The 17,454-nt window shown below is 45.9% G+C and overlaps 1 protein-coding gene across 4 annotated transcripts in view; it reads left to right on the top strand.

Moving 5' to 3' along the window:
- The first annotated feature begins 602 nt into the window (after nt 1-602).
- LOC126535979 (transmembrane protein 272-like) overlaps nt 603-17,454 on the top strand; it is a 28,816-nt gene continuing 11,964 nt past the window's right edge. The window contains exons 1-4 of one of the 4 annotated variants that reach the window (XM_050182865.3): nt 603-1,414; nt 5,011-5,122; nt 10,020-10,130; nt 11,546-11,605. In XM_050182865.3, the coding sequence (XP_050038822.1) occupies nt 5,020-5,122; nt 10,020-10,130; nt 11,546-11,605 (274 nt within the window). In that variant the 5' untranslated portion in view covers nt 603-1,414; nt 5,011-5,019. The other 3 variants (XM_055073404.2, XM_050182863.3, XM_050182864.3) reach the window with 3 other exon arrangements.

Below are 17,454 nucleotides of genomic sequence, written 5' to 3'. Positions count from 1 at the left end.
TTGCCATTTTGCACTCCTTGCTCTCCTTCCCAACTACATATCCCATTTTCAAAATGATGTGTTCATGGTCACTCCCTATGCTGCTATATCCTTCCTCGTTAATGACCATTTCTTTCAACTTATCATGAATTCCTTCTGTCATCAGACAGTAATCAATGGTCGATTGCCGGTTTCCCACTTCCCAAGTGATCTGCCCTTCACATTTAGGCCCTGTATTCACGATAACAGAGGTTATGTTGCTCACAAAGATATAGCATTGACTTCCCGTTGTCGGTATAGCCATCTAGATCCTGTATGTGGGAATTCATGTCACCCAATAGGATAATTTTGGCATCATTCCCGAAACCCTTAATATCGGCACTTACGCATTCCACTAACTCTTGATTCTTCTCTGTGCAATTATTTCCAGTCCCCAAATGCGTTACACCCAGCCAAGTTTTTTTCCCACTCATTGTACCTGATAACCAAAGATGCTCTTGACATTTCGAATTTACTCTTTTCTATTTGACTATCTGATGGATGAGCAATGCGACTCCCCCTCCCTTTCTTTCCGATGTCTGTTGCATTGGGCACACACACCTCACACACAATTATTTACTTATGAAAGAAGACACACCAACATGTGAGAAATGACAAGAACCACTAACAGTTATGCATATATTACTGACATCTGCACACATTGAAATACACAGACGAAACCTTTTGCACAACCTATATCAACTACAAATACCTTTACACCCTGCTTTAATTTTAAGTGATCCGCTAGTCCCCTTATTTGACGTGCATAAATTTCTAGCCACTGGATTTTGTACATAAAATATAGATTATTAACACATGCCCTTCCTAAACTGGATTTTATAACACCTCGTGTTCGGCGCAGCATAGCCTTAGCCGCTTTTGCGCCATTAAACCACACTTAACTAATATTAGTTCTGTTGCACTCTTCCCAAACGTAATTCTCAATCACTGGCGGCTCTTCTGACTCTCCAAGGTGCGTTTCTGTAACCTCATAACCCCTATTTGTTCCCTATTTAACTGCTCAATCTTTAACCACTTTTTCTTTCTTCTGCCGCCCTGCATGTTGATGTAGCCTATTGCATGGCGAGCTCTCTTGGTTTCTACTTGTTTCACCGCGTGCTGGCAGCTGCAGAAAGCAGCCGTTCAAGGAGGGTTACCGCTCGCTCTTCTGGAACACGGAGCAACCTCCCTAAACGGCTTTCTGCAGCTGCCAGCAGGCGGCGAAACAAATTTATGCTATCGCCGTTGCGCCACCAGCTGCAACTCCATAAACAATGGCAACTTTGCATTCTTCCTCTTAAAACTCGGGCAGTTAATGGTGCCAAGTGTACACTGAACGACGTACACTCAAAGATGCAATATTTCTGCGTAATTTCAGCAGGAACAGCGGGCAACGGTAAGCACAAATATTTTTTTGATTAAGCCAAAAATGCACGTCCCTGTACAAACTTGCAGCAATTGTTGGGCACCATAGAGTTTCCTAGCATGAAACTCCAATGTTGCACCCGAAACGGTGTAGTGTTTTGCTCTAGCCGCCGAATATGTGAGCCTGTGTGGCAATTGAGCGCAAGACATCCGATATCAAAATTGGTTCTGCTTTATTAAGTGAAAAAAAAAAAAGCTAGCAGCTACGAGCAGCCGACAACCCTTGCATAATTCGGGAATATTTTACGAGCAAGAAACGTAAGCAAGAACTGATCGCGACGGTACGGCGCAACAGATGTAGGTGGCACCCAAACTTGTTCATGGATATAACGGTTATAGTTATATGTTTACGGCGAAATACAGGAGCTGTCAATGATGGTAGTCTCCTCGCGTCCCGCCAGTCTTTGAGATCAGTTGAACATCAGTTATTTTCAATTCTCGGCTGACCGCTTTGCACATATCGTAGACGGTTAGAGCCGCGACAGTTACGGCGCTCAGTGCCTCCATTTCGACGCCAGTTTTTCCCGTGCATTTGGCATAACTTTCGACAAGCACTTCGTAGGTGTTTTCCAAAAGTGTCAACTTCACGTCTACTTTGGTCAGGGCCAATGGGTGACACAGCGGAATCAGCTGGGATGTCTGTTTAGCTGCAGCGATTCCCGCAATCTGGGCAACGGTCAGAACGTCGCCTTTCTTCATATTGTTGGATTTCACAAGTTCATAGACGTGCTTTCCTAGCAGAACACGCCCAGATGCAGTTGCTGTCCGCACTGACTCCGGTTTTTCCGCAACATCAACCATCCGTGCACCGCCTTGTTCGTCCACGTGCGTCAAAGTTCCCCTACCATAACTTGAGAGCAGACGACAACCAACACACGCGCGAGATAGACTATGCAGGGCCACTTGCCTCCATGAAGCCGCTGGAGAACCCGCACTGCCAAAGCGCTTGCATAACGCATGTGCAAATAGCACCATAACTGCATTTAGAAGTATCACGCGCTCTGACGAAGCGTAGAATAAAGGATGACGCTATCACAGAAGGGAAACTGTACGACTGTACTAGGCTAGCCACCCTAACTGTACCATAGACTGTACCTTACGGAAATGACAGTAGTGGTGGCGTTGTGAACTAAAATACTCAGACGCATGCTCAGAAGGGTTTGGGTGCGAGCTAGTTGGTACGGATCATTCATATTTAAAACAGTGCCAAAAAACACGGACAAGGGAGGACACAGGACAGCGCTAAAGTACGCAATTGAGAGATGGCGCTAGCAAAATAAAAACTTATCATCATTACTGAATATGGCCACTGCGGTAGCGGTTATGAGGGATCGCCAGCCGTTTTTGCGCAGGCGCGAGTAAGAGTAGGCGTGAGGGAGAAAATCTGGGGATTTTGCTCCTTGAATATATGACCTTTCTTTTCTTTCTCTATGATATGACTACCAGCCCTCCTAAGTGTCGTCGAGTGCCTCAACTCGTCGGGGCTCTCGGCGAGACTCTAGGATTTTCTGCAAAGACGGATAGCCAAGAACTCTAGGCTACTCGAGCTGCCCCAACCATCTGGCTCCTGCTGGATCACCGCCCCCTGGCCTTTCACGAGATTACCATTCCTACCGGACCCACTGGGCCATTCCTGCCGGACTGCTCAGCCGCTGCCATGGCTACACTTTATAACCACCTACCAACGTTGCCCCTATACTCTCCTATCTCCTTTGTTCCCACCACAACCGGCTCACAGAACACCTATACAAACTGCTTTATTACTCGTGGTTCCCACTATCCCACCCCCACTCCTGTTAACGCTGAGCCGTGCTCCCGCCAGGGCTGCAGAAAATAGCATCAACCTTTCCTTATCCCTTGAAGAACCACTTCTCTATATGACTCTGCCTAGGCGCTGGAGGAGGTTTCTTAGCGCGTCTTGTAGGCGTTTGTCCCCTAGACAAGCCGGCATAGAGGAGTTCGGTCGAGTTCGTTTACGCTCCGCCGCTAGCTGCCCGCGCGGTGAGGCAGTGGGCACGGACGTCCCATATGGTGATAGCTGTGTCTGAAGGGGCAAGGTTCTGACTGGTGTTGTATAAGTCACGGGCCTCGATCTTCTTTTCGTAGCGACGATAGACTGCATTTTTTGCAAGCACTGCTCCAGGAGGGCACATGTAACCGCCGAACGGAGGCCTCGCAGGGGCACCTGAGGTTAATAAACGAGGCGGCGCAGGATTTTCAGGGCATCCAAGGGCTGGGGGATCAAGGCTGGAAGCAGGGCTGCACGTGGGTTGGGGCCGCGGAGGCCGAAGTGTGCCAGGGGGTGTTCGCATAAAAAAATTGGCTGTCCGCTGTCGCGGACAGCCAATCTTATACAACCCTGGCACGCGCAGGCCTCGCCGAGCCCCAACCCACGGACCAGTCCGGGTTGTAGCTTTCGTGTCCCCGTCGCCGCTTTGGTGTCCTGGAGTCGCCGCCAATAATACGAAATAATGACACGTTGTTACAATTAGTAAAAAAAAAACACGATTGAATAAATACATATAGCTACGCCCGGCCGCCTACTTAATTGCGACGCTAAGCACTACCGCACCCCGCGACTTCTGCAACACCAGTCAGAACTTTGCCTCTGAAGGTGCGTCGGACAGACTTTCTCGCGCCTGCGGCGCTGGTGCTCACCGGCGGCCTTTCAGCCACTTGCGCTCAACCGCGGTTGCTAAGGCGCCTTCTAGATTTTCAGTATATGCTGCCCGTGCTCTAAGGCGGGAGAAAGCTATGATCCGCCACGACTGACTTAGCACGAGCGCCGCAGGTTCGAGACAGTGTCCGACCACTGCCTCCTCTATTTTTTGGTCCGACACAGCGGTCGACAAAAGGAAGGAGCAAAGGCTCCCAGATTTTCGCTCTCGCTCTCGCTCTTACGCGCCTGCGCAGAAACAGCTGACGATCCCTCAAATGAACATTTTGTCAGACGAGCTCCTGGTTGTGCAGGAAAGCATGATCATGATGGCTGTAAACAAGTATGGCGTGCGGTGATACTCGTCGTCTGTGCAGCGAAACTGTGAGCGCCACATGAAACTTGACCTGTTTGAACGCCGATACACACATCGTTACCGTTCACAAACCTGCCTTAATGTTTTCACGCTGTCGCGTTTAGGTCTGCCTAGTGTCCAAGGAAGCTTTCTTAAATTGAACTGCTCCAAGTGGTACGCCCATCGCCTTGGATGCTACATCGTTGTGTTTTCGTTTTATCCATGTTTGTATTCATCACTTGTAAAAAACTCGGTACGAGAGCGCTTAATATGGCTTTATGCTATCGTACTGCTTCAGTGCCTGTATTCGCTTGTTTCGATCGATTTATTCTAGCGCGAGCTTGTTTTGCGAAATCTGATGCAGACTTTCTGCGCTCAACTCTGTGTAGATTGCTTTCTTGTCATCGTCTCACGCGCCTTCGTGAGATAGCAGTAACTGTAGCAATTCTGATTTGCATTTGTAATTCTTGTTTATCGTTTCTTTTGGTAAAAAAAAAAAAGGAAAGAACGGCACAACTTCAATTTCGTTGTGTTTGCTTTCGTGAACTTTGTGCAGGAGTTCGCGATGTCGCTGCCGCCGTATAGTGACAGCCCACTACCGACGCCTTTTCGCAGTCCAGTGGAAAATGACTTGCCTCCGTCTTACGACGACATCACAAATCCAAATGGTATGCTCTTTTCAGACCTAACGAGCATGCGCGTGCACTTGTGACATTTTTGCACAAAGTGTCAACCGCACACATGTGCTGAATACTGGTCTACCGTGGGTGCGTGAACATGACCGGCTGATAACAGTGTTCCTGATCGATTTTCCTGCTTATGCAGACGTCGATGAAAGGCCATGATGTATGCGTACGTTTTTCAGGTTGTGGAGCAGCGTCTTTGATGCATATGAGCTAAGGAAGGAAATGGATCTCGCCGAAGTAAACAAGCTTCACATTCCACAATGCCTTCTACACTACCTATTATATGATGAGTTTTGAAGTAGTGGAAATACTGATTATTCGGTTCCATTAAATAATGTTTTTCAATGGTAATAAGAATAGCAGAAGAAGAAAGGACGTGCAGGAAAGACACTGGTCACATGTACCGAGGGAGGTTGAAGACGGCCGTCAAATGCACTAGAAACTGTCGTACTGAGAAGTGAGCTAGTTTGTTGACCTGATAATGCACTGAAATCTCAAGTGGTAAGAAAACCAATGGGGTGAAGAAGACAGAAAATTCTTGTCTTTCTTCTACCGACCTTTCTTTTCTTTTTTTAGCCTCTAGGAAACCTGGTGTATTATATGGCTAACAAACTAGCCCACTGTCCAGCTTTAGTAACATTTTATCTCCATCAAAATGTGGCTGTCAATCTCATGCCTCAAAAAGCCTTAGGCCATTGAGTTAGAGCAGCATCTAGGTGGACATGCGCAGAACAGCCATGGCGCAGAAGTAAGTATTTTATCACAGAGCCTAATGTTATTGATGCACTGTTACATAACATATCACTTAATTTTACGTCCCAAACACTAGCCTGACTAAAGCTTCCAATTCCTTGTAACAAGGACCAGGTGCTCTCCTGCTCTGATACTGGCACTTAGTTTTACGAATATATGATTAAAATTTCATCTAGGAAAACAAAAGGTGCTCTCTGATAAAGAGAACGGTTGTGTCTAAGTTTGCATACTGGAGCTGTGGTGTAAACTTCGGTGTGCACATGCTACTGATGTGACAAATTTTCAAACTCTCCTTTCAAAAACACACCAACTGCTGTTGCTGCATAGGCAATGGCACGCCTGCTTGGAGGTTAGCCCAATTGCTTCAAAACAGTAGCTTTGCTTGCTTGTGTTTGTAAGTAGGACGCTCAACTTCAGATATATTGTAAATGCATTTATTAGTCACCAGCATTTTGGAACCGACCGTTGGAGCAGGGCATGGACTCCCAGCACGAGTGACATTCACGAACAAAAGTGCTGAAGAGGACAGCCCACTATATCATTCCAGTCCTTCTCTACAATTACCCCCGAGAACGAAAAGGGAGCCACCCGGCGGCCTAACAGCTTGTCACTATAAGTGGGTCATAGTAGATCTTGAGGCGGTCAACGTTGACAATATCTTGTCCATGACGGTGCGTGTCCGAAGACGGTTCAACAGGCTCGATAACGTAGTTGACTGGAGATGTGCATTCGACAACGCTGCAGGGGCCCTCATACTTGGTCAGTAGTTTCGACGAGAGCCCAGGTGCAGTGGAAAGGACCGAGATCCACACAAGCGCTCTGGGGAGGAACGTGGGCGCAGAAGTGGTGTCACTGCGAACGCTCTTCTGGCGCTCTTGGTCATTTGAAGTAAAGGCCTGCGTGAGATCGCAGCACTCTTTGACATGTCTGGCTGTGGCAGAAATAGGCGTGCACTCATATGCATCCAGCTTGTACGAAAGAATTGTGTCGATTCTGTGCGACGGGTGCTGGCCGTACAATAAGAAAAAAAGGTGAAAAGCCAGTGGTGCTCTGAGTGGCGGTATTGTAGGCATAGGTCGTGAAAGGCAGAATGGCATCCCAATTTGTGTGGTCTGAGGCTACATACATTGTGAGCACGTCGCCAAGCGTACGGTTAAAGCGTTCTGTGAGGCCATTGATATGCGGCTGGTAAGCAGTAGTTGTGTGGTGCACAACGTAGCACTCTTTGAGGATGGTTTCGATGACTTCCGACAAGAAGACATGTCTGCGATCGCTGAGCAACTTCTGTGGTGGACCATGATGCGTTATGAATCGGTGAAACAGGAAGGAGGCAACATTGCACACTGTAGCCACTGGGAGAGCGGCAATTTCGGCGCATCACGTGAGGTGGTCAACAGCCATGATGGCCCAGCAGTTACCAGTAGATGTCAGGGGAAGTGGCCCATACAAATCGATGCTGACATGCCCAAGTGGCCGGGTAGGACGGGTTGCAGACTGGCTGGCGAGAGGCCTGGTGAAGATTTCAGGCGCTGACTATTGGGGCGCAAGCAAACGAACTTCTGAACGTAGCTGTACATCCTGCGCCAGTAACAGTGCTGTCAAATGCGCTGGTAAATTTTGAATGCTCCCAAGTGTGCACACTGTGGGTAAGAGTGGAATGACACGCATATTTCAGAACGCAAACTGCGGGGTACTACTAGCAACCACTGGTGGCTATCGGTGGCGTAATTGCATCGGTGGAGTAGGCCATCGCGAATGACACAATGGTGGGCTTGACGACGTAACATGCCAGTGGTTCATTGTGCTGATGGATCAGAGAGAAAGATAAAACTTTATTGTGTCCTTGATGAGGCCCAGGGGTGGCGGGGGTCGGGAGACTAACCTTCCAATCCCCCTCCTTCCCCAGACGGCAATCAGTCCTTGCTTTCTCGCAGTGTCTTGGGCTATCCGGACGGCTCAGAGCTGCTGTTCTGGGTCAAAGATGAGCAGCAATGTCTCCCACTGCTCGGCCGTAGTAATGACGTGCGTAGTATTAGTGCGGTGGGTTTTGGTGTGTGAGGCTTTGAGGCATTGCCAAATAATGTGATCGAGGTGAGCACAGACCTCGCACGCTTTGCATAGTGGGGAGTATGCATCGGGATAAATTCGGTTGTATAGCATGGCGTTTGGGAACGTTCGCGTCTGAAGTAGTCGCCAAGTGGTGGATTGAGATTTATTCAGTGTTTTGTATGCTGGGGGCTAGCGTAACCACTCTCTGCGGTAGTGGAGGAGGACTTCTATGAAAGTGACCATCCGGTCTCGCGCGTGACCACGATGCAGTACAGAGGGCTGGTCAGGATCGGAAGACGCAGGAGAAGGATGATGCGCCCGGTGTGCGAGAGCTTGGGCGGCATCATGGGAGGCTTCTTTTCCCACCAGACCCGAGTGACCAGGGGCCCAGATGATCTAGATTGGCGTTGCCTTGAGGGAGGAGTGCCGGAGAGTACCTTGTGCACTTGGGGCGCTATCAGTCCTCTTGTGTAGTTGCAAATGGCCGTTTTTGAATCGCTGATGATGCAGTGTGCATTGGTAGAGGTGTAGGCCAAAGCGATGGCCGTTTCTTCTTCTGGTTGAGTGGGGAGTATTGATGCGGTCGCAGCAAGGCGATACTGCGAGCCCGTGACTACGATGACCGCCATGCCATTCTGGTTGGGGTATTCCACCGTGTCAGCGGCTTGGTCATAGTGCTTTTGTAGTCATTTAGCTCTGTCTGCATGTTGCTCCTGATTGTGTTCAGGGTGCATGTTGCGAGGTATGGGCAGGATAACTAGCTGAGCATGAATGTTCGGAGGGATGGGTACTTTTGGTCGAAACTGGGTGGTGTAGGTTATGCCTAGGGTGCCTAGAATGTGCCTGCCCGATGGAATTGGCAAGTCGTTTGTATTGGCTAACACGCTAAGCTTCAATGAGCTCATCTATGGTGTTGTGAATGCCGAGGGCATTCAGTTTCTCATTAGAGTTGGAAATGGGAAGATGTAGGGCTTGTTTATAGGCTCTCTTGATCTTGGTATTGAGTTTGAGCTTGTCAGTTGCACTGAGGCTAAGGTACGGGGCGACATAGGTGAACCTGCTCAGGGCGTAGGTGGTTATCAGGTGTATCAGGTTGTTTTCTTTCATGCCGTGATGTTGATTTGCAATGCATGCAATGAGCTGAGTGGTTTGGTGTACATGAGTACATGTATCTAATTGCTTGAATATCCGTGTTTCTGCCGTTTTGTTCGATGCATAAGCCATTTATACGGATCCTAGGCACAGTTGGTATGACGTAGTAGTTGTCCAGAAACCTGCAAGGTGGAGAGAAATAATTAAAGGAAAATGAGACATCCACCCAATCGTAGCAATCGCTACAAAGAAAACTTGTATGGGTTCTTCGAAAGAAAAGCTTCGCAGTTGAAGAAAAATTCGTCCTGGTCCGGAACTCGAACTCGGGACCACTGCTTTTCCGGGGCAGCCACATATCATCTGAGCTAACCAGGCAGCTAGCAGATGGCAGCGCGAAATCAAATTTGTCAACAAGTCAAAGTGAAGGCAGGAGTTTGGCTTAATAGTTGGCATTGGCGTAATAGTTGGCATTGGCGTAATAATGGCATTGGCGTAATAATGGCATTGGCGGTTGGTGGCAATTGGAGGCAGTGGCGGTTGGAGGGTGCTTCGGCCTACAACGTCCATCCTGGAATCTCGACCCCGTACCCAGCACCTCCACCACTTGTAAAGGCATTTATTAGTCACCAGCGTTTGGGACTGACAGTTAGTGCAGGGCACGGACTCCCAGCATGAGTGCCATCCACGAGCAAAAGCACTGAAGAGAATGACCCACTACATCATTCCAATCCTTTTCTACAATTTATATATATATGCTTATTCGTAAATCATTTTTGCTGAATTCCACAAGGTGGAGGAAGGTTCTTCAAAGGAAACATTGTCATCCACCTGAATATGGCTTTATGCTACATTTGTGTGGATGACAATTTTTCCTTTCAGTATATGCTTGTTATATGCAGCTGTTGTCACCTGTTCATAGTAATTGAGTACATTGTTCAAGGCCTCCCTGTCGCTGCTTCATGTTTTTTTGTTTTTTTCCTTGCAGCTCCTCCTCCATCATACCAGTCACTTTTCGGACAGGTTCGAGAGGTGCACAAAGCATCCAGCGGAGTGATAGACTTCTTGCGGAGCATTATACTCCTATTGCTAGGCACCCGTGAGTTGCCCACCAGCTGAACGTCTTGTAGTTTTGCATGTTTCCACAGCAGATTATTTGGTGTCCTGTGTTCTTGAAGAGTTCTTCATTCTTTTGATATACAGTATACAATGTGTCACCAAGTAATAAAGCCTGGTGAACTATTTTGGGTGCATAAATGTTGTAAAAATCCAGCAGGAAGAAACATTTATACATAGTAAAAAAAAAAAAAAAACGGCACCCATCTTGCCTCTTTCTGTACTGCAGCTGCATCTCTTTCTTTCTTTCTTTCCTTGCGAGATTGCAATAAAGTGTTGAAATATGTAACTGCTTCCACAGCAATTGATTATGTATATGTGGCTACTTTTTCATTTTTACGGTAACCTGCTGTGTTGGAAGCGCATTCATGCTGAAGTTCTGCATGGGATTTGAAGTACTCGTCAACCTACATTGATGCTGCTGGTATTGTAAGACAGCGGTTATCATACTTAGCTGTCACAAATCCGTTGCCCAGGTCACAGGTCAATTATACCAGCTAAGAGTATTTTATACAGTGGACTCCCATTGATTAAAATTTCTAGAGACAATGGATTGTTTGAATTCTAGAATTTTTGAATTATCCGAAGTTGAATAAGCAGAATTGTAGCTTATTAAGGGAGTAGCTATTCATTCATGCCTGGTCACATTAAGAAAGATATACAACCTGCAGAACCGAAATGACGGACAGATATGTTTTGCGATATGGACAGATATGTTTTGGACCAACTGCCTTTTTGCAAAGGCAGTTGGTCCAGTGATAACATGCACCGCAGCCTGAATATTAAATGTGGGCAAGCTCCAACTATCAAACTATTCATGTCTGTTGAATATTCTCTGATAAGCTCTTTTTGGCTGCATTTCTTTGCCTAGGTAAGCCAAAATCCTAAAGTCTGGTTTGTTTGAATTAAAAGGCTTCAAGTCATGGAGAATGTAAGACACCAACCATGGTCTTAAGATGTCTTTGAATTAACCAAAAGATTTAAGTCACCCAAGATCGAATATTTTTCTATTCGATTGTACTTCAGTCTGCAAGTATTTCATTTTAGCTGCCTTACCGGTCATTTGCCGTGAGCAGTCGGTAAGGAGAGTGATGCTGCATGTTGGAAATGAGGGTGCTGGTGTTGAGTTGGGTTGAAGGTAACTAAATTCACAACTCAGAATAAACCCTGTTTCTTATTTTGAAATTGATTTAAAGCAATGTGAATAATACAGCTTCACACAAACTTTTCAGAATACCTCACTCATTGTGTTGATTCCTTCTTTGATAGACAGCGCTCGTCAGTAGTGCATGTCATTTCTGTGAAGCTCCCAGTACTCCGTAGAGGAACCCTTTGGGGTGAGAAGATAACACTTTGGGTAAGACACTGTTATGAGCAATGTGTGTCTTGCTTTTTCAGTTGGATGTACAATCTTGGTTGGAGTCACAGTGATCATTCCTGTCAGCATGATAGTGATAGGTGAGTATATGGCTTTCCAGTGAAACACTGAGAGCCTTTCACAGTTCCAATTTGTTGGAATGGCATCAATGTTTCGAGTTTTGAGTACACTGAAGATAACCTCGCTTGAAGAAAGGCTTAACACTGATAAGGTCTTGACAGGGTGAGGTAGATCTTCACTGCAGGAATCGGGAGACGGCGATGAAGGCAGGCATGGTGATGATGAAAAATAGGATATGTTCACTCCAGTAGTACATGGTTGTGGCTCTGTTCGAGTCCCGAGCTGTTCTGCCTAACAAGGGGGCCAGGATGGTTATAACATGGGAGCCATGATTAGAGACAGAGAGAGCATTGAAGCACAGCAGTAATGGCGTTAATAATAAATTCAAAACAGACGAACAAAATGCTTTACAACCCTTTACAACATCTTGCTTCATACAGGGAAGCTACGCCTGATTGTCTCCACGCGCTCTTCCAAATTAAGAATGGTGTAATTCTGATCCGTGATTATAGAATTTAGTCTGTAGTAATCGATGCAAGGCCTGGGGCTTTTCCCAGGAGCCTAAACCAGAATTAGTGGGGATGCATACTCACTCTAGGAGGGGACAATTGACCCTAGCTCTAACATGTGCTGGAGCTTTGTTTGCAAAATTTTCCTCTGCCTAGGTAAAAACCGGTGGGGCCTACACTGTATTGGCTTGTCTGATACCAGCTTAATATCATGCTCTATCAAGCTAGTTCTAAAAAAACAGTATTCAAAGTAACCCCCATGAGCTCTCGCAGTTCGTTTCGCTGGCGTGGATGTAAATCTGGTTTTGCGCTATGTCCACGTAAACCTTATAAAGTAGAACTCTGGGCGCATTTAGTGCAAGATGAACTGTGGCTTCATGCTCTCACATGGCTTCATTAGGTTTGTCCGGTAAATCCTCAACTCTTAAAGTCTGCAAAAGGATAGACAGTTGGGCGAGTTGGTACGGTAACATGATTTTGGCTTCTAGCGCGAAGTGAAAAGTCTGCCTGGTATTTTGATGGCATAGTTTGTGTATGAGAGCTTCTCATGACCTCTGCAGGTCCTTCCCAAAGAACATCTAGCTGGTTTTTTCTGGATGCCTTCATCAAAAGTATCTTATCTCCTGCAATGAAAGTTCGCTTCCAAGCGTTCCTGTTGTAGTATACTTTAGCCTTCCTTATTCTTAGATGACCAGCCCAGCCATTGCCATGGTACAGATTGTCGATTAGAGCTTTGTATCTTGATGGAACAGTGAGCTGATCATACTGTATTCCCTTCGTGTTCTTGTACTGTCGGTACAAAAGACCACCGTGGCACTGAAAAGTGATGTCTTCCTGGCTATCCCCTTTTCCTCTTGTTCTTTCAGCTTGTCAAGGGATAACTTGCTCTCTTGTTCTGCTGCGATTCCCTCTTTATCAACCTTCAGTAGGCCTAAAAAACCTTCTCAATGTGGCAGCACCAAACTAGTCTTTAATTCCTCTACTAACTCTTGCTACGGTGTTCCCACTGACCCAGATGCCTCACTGCTAGTGCCATCTTCACCGCTTTCACTAGCTATGTGCTGTACTTCCAGATCATCTATGTCATGAGGTAGCATAAGAAGCCAACTAACAAAGACACCAGGACAACACAGGGGAAATTACTTGTACTTGCTAATTGAATTAAAGAAATGATAAATTAATAGAAATGAAAGTGGATTAAAAAACAACGATCCCACATCTTCGCATTACGTGTGCGAAGCTCTACCAATTGAGCTACCGTGGCACTGTTTTCCCGTCCACTTTCTGGGATATGTATGCGTTACTACGAGAACTAACCCTGGGAGTGCTAGCCAGCACCACTTGCAAACCTTGGCGGCCGATGTGGAACATCCATTCTGCCACTGGTCTCATGGGGACGTGATCTTTTTGGGTGAAAGCAAATGGTCAGTAAACCCACACATGCTACCTGAAGGCATCAATGTTGCTAGATTCGAGACCCTTGTCATGTAATGAACGAAAAGAAAGGGGGTTAACCGAGGGGCCAAATTTGTATTAATTATATCATAAGAAGCCAACAAACAAAGACACCAAGGACAACGCAGGGGAAATTACTTGTACTTACTAATTGAATTAAAGAGATGATACCCGCCATGGTTGCTCAGTGGCCATGGTGTTGGGCTGCTGATCACGGGGTCGAATCCCGGCCACGGCGGCCGCATTTCGATGGGTCGAAATGCGAAAATACCCGTGTACTTAGATTTAGGTGCACGTTAAAGAACCCCAGGTGGTCGAAATTTCCGGAGCCCTCCACTACGGCATGCCTCATAATCAGAAAGTGGTTTTGGCACGTAAAACCCCATAATTTAATTTTTTTTTTTAAGAAATGATAATGGAAACGAAAGTGGATGAAAAAAACAATTTGCTGCAGGTGGGGAACGATCCCACGTCTTCGCCTTACACATGCGATGCCTCGCAGGTGTCACGAGTATGTGATCTTTTTGGGTGAAGGCAACTGGTCAATAAGCCCACACAGGCTACCTGAAGGCATCAATGTTGCCGGATTCGAGACCTTCATTATCTAAAGAACGAGAAAAACGGGTGTTAACCGAGGGGCCCAAAATGTAATGAGGCATATCTTTAGCTTCATTGCCATGCTTTATGTCCACTGCGATCTCCTGAGCCTTGGAATGTGTGAGAGCTTGGACCGTATGGTCGCCAAAACTCAGGTTCTTTTTTTTTTGTTTTTCATCAGCATCTCTGAGCGATTTGAAAACATGTAGGGATAATGTTTGGACAGATTTCGCAATTCTGCTGCTTCAGTCAGCAATAATCTGAATGGCCCCTCAATCTTCACACCAGCTATGGGCAAATAAACACTATTCTCCTGTACCTGCCGGATCCATGCACATTTCCCAGTGAAATCCTCATGTTTCACATATACAAGGTGGACAATGTCCATTGTCACAATCGAGTGCCTAAGTATGTACCTTACATGGCATTCCATTCGCTGCTAGGTCGCGAAGGTAGGGTTCTAAGAGCGCCAAGTTGTCATCATGGCTATTCATGAAAGAAAAAACAATTTTAGGCTTCTAACAACCGATCGCAAAGTATCCAGGCTCCTTGAAATGGAAACAGATGACCGATTTTCTAGCTTCAAACAGTCTTTCTGCTTTTCTTATGTCTTTTGCTGCGGTGTCATTCTGGCCTGAATTATTGGTTGGCACATCTTTTGTCTTGTCTCACCTCCAGCTTCCTTGCAGTGAAAGGGGCACCTGTTTTCCTCTTTGCTCAATTTAGTGAGTGGCCTTTTCCAGGATTCATGACGTGCTGTGAATTCATCTGCTAGCATTGCAGCATGTTCCATAAGCCTATTTCACCTGACCTATGTTGAATCCACAGGTGCTTCTCTTCACTCAAGGACTCATATAACTGCTCCACGCTGATTAGCTCAACACCCTTGTCGTTACAAACGAACACGTTTCCCCCCTTTTAACCAGTCAATTAAATTGGCGTTCAGCTTATGAGTAAAATCTTGAAACGACTCGCCCGATGTTCTAGGTGCCTCCCGAAAATGACGGTGGAAAGGCTCTGCTGACAGCCGATATTTCCTTATCAACAAAGTTTTTACTTTCTGATAGTCATCTGCATAGTTTCTCATTAGCCTAGGAATTATTTCGGTTGCTTCGCCGGGAAGAACGGTCAGAATCTGTTGTGGCCAACTCTCTAGTGCCAACCCGTTTTTCTCTCAGGTTTGTTCAAAAGTAATGAGAAACAATTCCATGTCATCGTTAACCATGTACAACGGCATGAAATCCCTTATTTTCACTCCTGCTTCACCTGAACGTCTTTCATTTATTGAGAGGTTATTTGCCGATTGCCTGGCCAGATCCAGCTGCACGTTTAGTTTTTTTAGCTTTAGTTTGTGAGCTCTCTGTTCCTCTAGTTCCTTTCTTTCTGCAGCATTCTGTACAGCTTTCTCAGCTCTTTACCTTTGCTGCAGTGCTTTGTTCAGCTTTCTCAGCTCATTTCTCTATCTCTTCCCATGCTTCCAAAATTTCGTTCTCAAGAGCCCAGCACTTCTTAATCACCTCAATAAGCTGCAGCTTTCTCTGACTTTTCCTGACCTCAATTCCCAGCTCTTCACAAAGTTATAGCAACTCTGGCTTCCTCTGTTTGCTCAAATTCATAGTCAATCCAGAATGAGGACTTTCTTACTCTGCTGTGACGTGAAGAAGCTCGGCCTGTTTCTTATAGAATTTGTCAAGGGATCAAATACATTAATAATAACTGCATTGCCATTGCAAAAGATGCAAACAAATTCTTGAACGCTACGCATCGTCAAGACAGGTAAAATATGTATTTGTTCATAAAAGAATATACTCTTATGTCGTAAAAATTGTGCTCGAAATAACTTATATCAGTGTTTCCATTTTTTCTCTATATTTAATACATAAAGAAAATATCACACGAACCTTAGAATTATATCAGTTTGAAACCAGCAAAGCAGTGCTTGCTTCTGATATGAAAAATGTAAAGGCCACGAAATTAACAAGTTGACAAATATTTTAATGAAACTTTGTTAACCTCCCTGCCTTTCTCTCATTTGCATCTTTCTCTCTGTGTCATTCAAGAACCTTGTTTACATTTTTGTACATATGCAATGACCAGGGAAAGATCTCAATGATGCTGTCCTATGTTAGAATGTATTGTGCAGGAGCTGCTGTCATCGGTCGTTTATTGTGAGTAATTACACTGAAATTAAAGTCGCAACAGAGAGCACATATAAAAAGCAGGAGTTCTGCAAAATATGAGAGGGCAAGTCAAATGAAAGTGAGCCAATGCGAATATATGACTAACATCGTACTTTATTTAAAATTAGTATCCATGAGCATTTAGACATTTGTCTCACTGACCCCCCCCTGGCTACGCCCTTGGTGGAGAGGTCCTCACAGAACGGGTAACTCATTTCTCATGGCCTTGTGTTCTCTTGTCAAGTTGTGAAGACAATGGCCTCCTCTCCTTTGTGTCCTGCTGGTTGCCCATGTCAGCAGGCAGGGGCGTAGCCAGGGGGGGGGGAGGGCTTATGGGGCTACAGCCCCCCCCCCCTCCGAAATTTTTTTGTGCTGTCATGCACCACCAACCCAAACAGCCCCCGGAGCCGGAAATCATGCTGGATTTTGTCTAGAATGACCTTTTCACGCTCGAAAAGACATTTCAGCGCGAACATTGCGAAATCGGGCTGGATTTCGCGGCAACACCCATGCACCAGAAGTCGCATATCGTAACGCAAGGAGCCCCATCCAAGCACAGTTTCAATGGCGTTTTGATGGCGAGGGGGTTTGTTGTGGCCTCTCGTGGAGGCCACGGAATCTACGGAGCACATGGATTTCAATTCTGAAACCTTATGGGTGTAAAGTTCTCAAACTTTTGATGCGAAAGGTGCATTGACATTTCCAAAGTCGTGCTTTTGATTTTCAATTCCGGAACTTTGTGGGCTTAATGTTGTTTTAAACATTTGACGCCAAAGGTACATTGACTTTTTTAAACTCGTGCATCGGACCATACAAACAAAACAAGCCAAATCAACACACTGTCAGACACGTTCACAAAGCATGGAGCGAGGTCTGTTGAGTCGAAGCGTTGTGGTGGTTCATTTGTGCCGTCATGTCACGGAAAAGAATATCAGCATCTTTTTTTTTCACCTGCGCCAAAGCATCCATGTCAAGACACTAAAGCCATCAAAGGTTATTATGATTTATTTTTCTACTCTGACTTTTATTCGCAAGGACACACTGAGCCTCTTCAATTTTTTTTGTTCTCGCTACCCGTGGGCTGCCAGAACCAGCCAGAACGCATGTCTTTCTATTGTTGCCCCGACC

The sequence above is a fragment of the Dermacentor andersoni genome, chromosome 4 (genome assembly GCF_023375885.2).
Source record: "Dermacentor andersoni chromosome 4, qqDerAnde1_hic_scaffold, whole genome shotgun sequence".
Lineage (NCBI taxonomy): Eukaryota > Metazoa > Arthropoda > Arachnida > Ixodida > Ixodidae > Dermacentor > Dermacentor andersoni.
This window is presented reverse-complemented; position numbering and strand designations above follow the sequence as displayed.